At 35.9% G+C, this 2538-nt stretch overlaps 1 protein-coding gene across 1 annotated transcript in view; it reads left to right on the forward strand.

The window, feature by feature from the left end:
- LOC107758132 (cytochrome c oxidase subunit 7A-related protein, mitochondrial-like) overlaps positions 1-2538 on the forward strand; it is a 5605-nt gene continuing 3067 nt past the window's right edge. The window contains exons 1-2 of the mRNA XM_016575801.1: positions 1-171; positions 1099-1233. Coding sequence (XP_016431287.1) covers positions 100-171; positions 1099-1233 — 207 coding nt within the window. The 5' untranslated portion in view covers positions 1-99. The remainder of the gene's footprint in view (positions 172-1098; positions 1234-2538) is intronic.

The raw sequence follows: 2538 nt of genomic DNA on the forward strand, positions 1-2538 counted from the left end.
GACGTAATTTCCGACGGGGTCCTCTCACTCTCAGGCACATAGAGCAGGTGGTGGGATGTGATCCTGTCAGTGGTGTGACTCACAGTATTATCAGCGAAAATGTACTATAAGGTCAGCGGAGTCACTGGGAAATTAACGGGAGCCACAGCAGCGTCCGCTTACAGCCCGCAGGTACTCAAACCTTCCGCTGCTGTTCGGTGAGAAGCGAGAAGTCTGGAGTGACCTTCACAGGAAGCACTTCACAGACACTCAGTCACTGCGCAAGTCTGGCTTTATATTGTGCTGATATTATAAACACTCACAACCACCCTTGGTTTGTTGTCTGCCTTGTCCTAAGTAATGTAGTCAACTTCTGTCATTAATAATGAATCCGAGTGTTTAAAGACCGACGTTAGAGCTGCAATATGGCCTCGGCAGGATTTTATAGCTCCTTAAAACACAATTCCTCTGAGGTCCTGGAAGCCAGCTGTTGAAAGGAAACATAACTGTTTTAGCATGAACAGAATTTATACCAAATAATTAAAAAGTTAAGGTCTATTTGTTTAATGTCAAGGATAGCTGTATGGTTCAAAGCTCCGTTTCTTTTCATTCCTTTCTAAGGTTAAGAGGTTAAGATATGTTTACCTGACCTTGTCTATTCAGTCCATAACTTGGATCAAAGAACAGCTGCCTTTCATTGCTTTCTTATATGCTTTTATTCTTCTATCAAACAGGCAAGGAAACATTTTGAACAATCCTCATGCAGCTCTTTTCGCTGCTACAATTCATATTGAGATTATCTATAAAGCTCCAAAGAGGATAAAACACTATAAGAGTGTTAGATAGTCATGATGGATGATTAATTGTCTGATATTAGTGTATCCAGTTTTGTAGACTATATGGTGATTTTGGGGTCCTTTTCAGACCTTGAGATATGGTTCACTGTGAGTGACCTTTGTGGGGAGTAGAGCTGTGTAAATTTGTCCTTTTGTGTTTAGTGGAAGAAAATGCCAGCATAGGGGTTTGGACTGATGTTAAGATGAGTAAATAATGGCAATAGTCATTTTTTGGTGCCGTAATGTCTCTGCAGCTCATCTGTCATTGTGTTTGTCCTGACAGGGGCTGAAGGCCACAGTTCCCTCTCAAGCTCCTCCCATGATCTTTGCTGTACCGACCAAGGTTGTTTCAGAGACCGGCTCAGTGGCACACTACATGGGAATCAACAAAGTTCCTGAGCTGCAGAAGATTTTCCAGGTGTTGCACTGTAATGTTTGATTTTTTCATGACACAGTGATTTAGATATTTCATAACAGAAAAGGTACTCCTTCCCCATTGACTATTTTCTTTTTTGATTTGAAACTTGGACATGAACATGAGCCTTCAGTCCCAAAACAGCTTCACATTTTGCAACACCTGAGTTAAAAACAAAAGACTCAAAACAGTATAACTAATATTATAAGTTCAAACTCTAAATTGTAATTGGAAAAGCCACATTCAGGTTCATGATAAAAGAGCAGATGTGTCATTGAACACTCATTAATGAAGAAGTTGAATTGTTGTTACAAATGATACGTTTTTGCTCCCATATGTAGCTAAAGCAGTCCTCCCCACTGATAGCTACGCAAATATATTGTTTATCCCGCTGTCTATATATAACTAAATATCTGCCATAACAAATTATACAGTTGCTCTCAGTCCTTAACTTATTCTCTAGAATAAAATAAAAAAATATTTCTAAATTAAACCATATACATTGGTAATGCTAAAAAATGTTCGAATTAAGGCTGGGTATTAAAACCGATTTCACAATTTGATTCCGATTCACAAACGCTCGATTCAATTCCGATTTTGTTATTGATTTGTTGGATATATCAGCTACAGTACGTCTCATGTTTCTTAAGTAAAACAATCTCTCAACTAATGCTGTAAACTATACAGTTGGCACATAATATTAAAGGTTAAAATTAACATTCAAATTCAACTGCTACTTATTTTTAGATATTCAATTCAAATTTATTTGTATAGCGCTTTACACAATACTCATCGTTTCAAAGCAACTTTACAGAAAATGCATGTCTACATTACAATTTAGAGTGATCTGTTATCAGAAGTGAATGTGTTCAAGTAATGTTCATTTCATAAACGAACAGTTCAAGTTAATAGAATCATACAGTTAGCTAACATGAAATTAATTTCAGGCAGAAGCTCATTAAAGCGATTATTACAAGTGTGATCATAATATAATATATGTTGACATAGGGCTGGGCGATATAGCTAAAAAAATTATCGACGATATAATGTTTCATATTGTTCGGTATCAATAATTATTGACATTTTTATAACCTTTTTTAAAACAAAAAGCAATAGCAAAATAAATGTTTAAATTTAACCACTGTATTTATAATTAACACTATTTATTGAGACAAACAACATTTTTTTTTTTTTTAACAAACACAATAAAAATTAAACATCTCATTTCTAATGTTTTATATGCAGATTAAATAGGTCTTTATTGTATAGGTCTAATTGTCTCCCGAGGCCACAGGAGGGCGCAATGAG

The sequence above is a fragment of the Sinocyclocheilus rhinocerous genome, unplaced genomic scaffold (assembly GCF_001515625.1).
Source record: "Sinocyclocheilus rhinocerous isolate Xijiao unplaced genomic scaffold, SAMN03320098_v1.1 scaffold5585, whole genome shotgun sequence".
NCBI classification, from domain to species: domain Eukaryota; kingdom Metazoa; phylum Chordata; class Actinopteri; order Cypriniformes; family Cyprinidae; genus Sinocyclocheilus; species Sinocyclocheilus rhinocerous.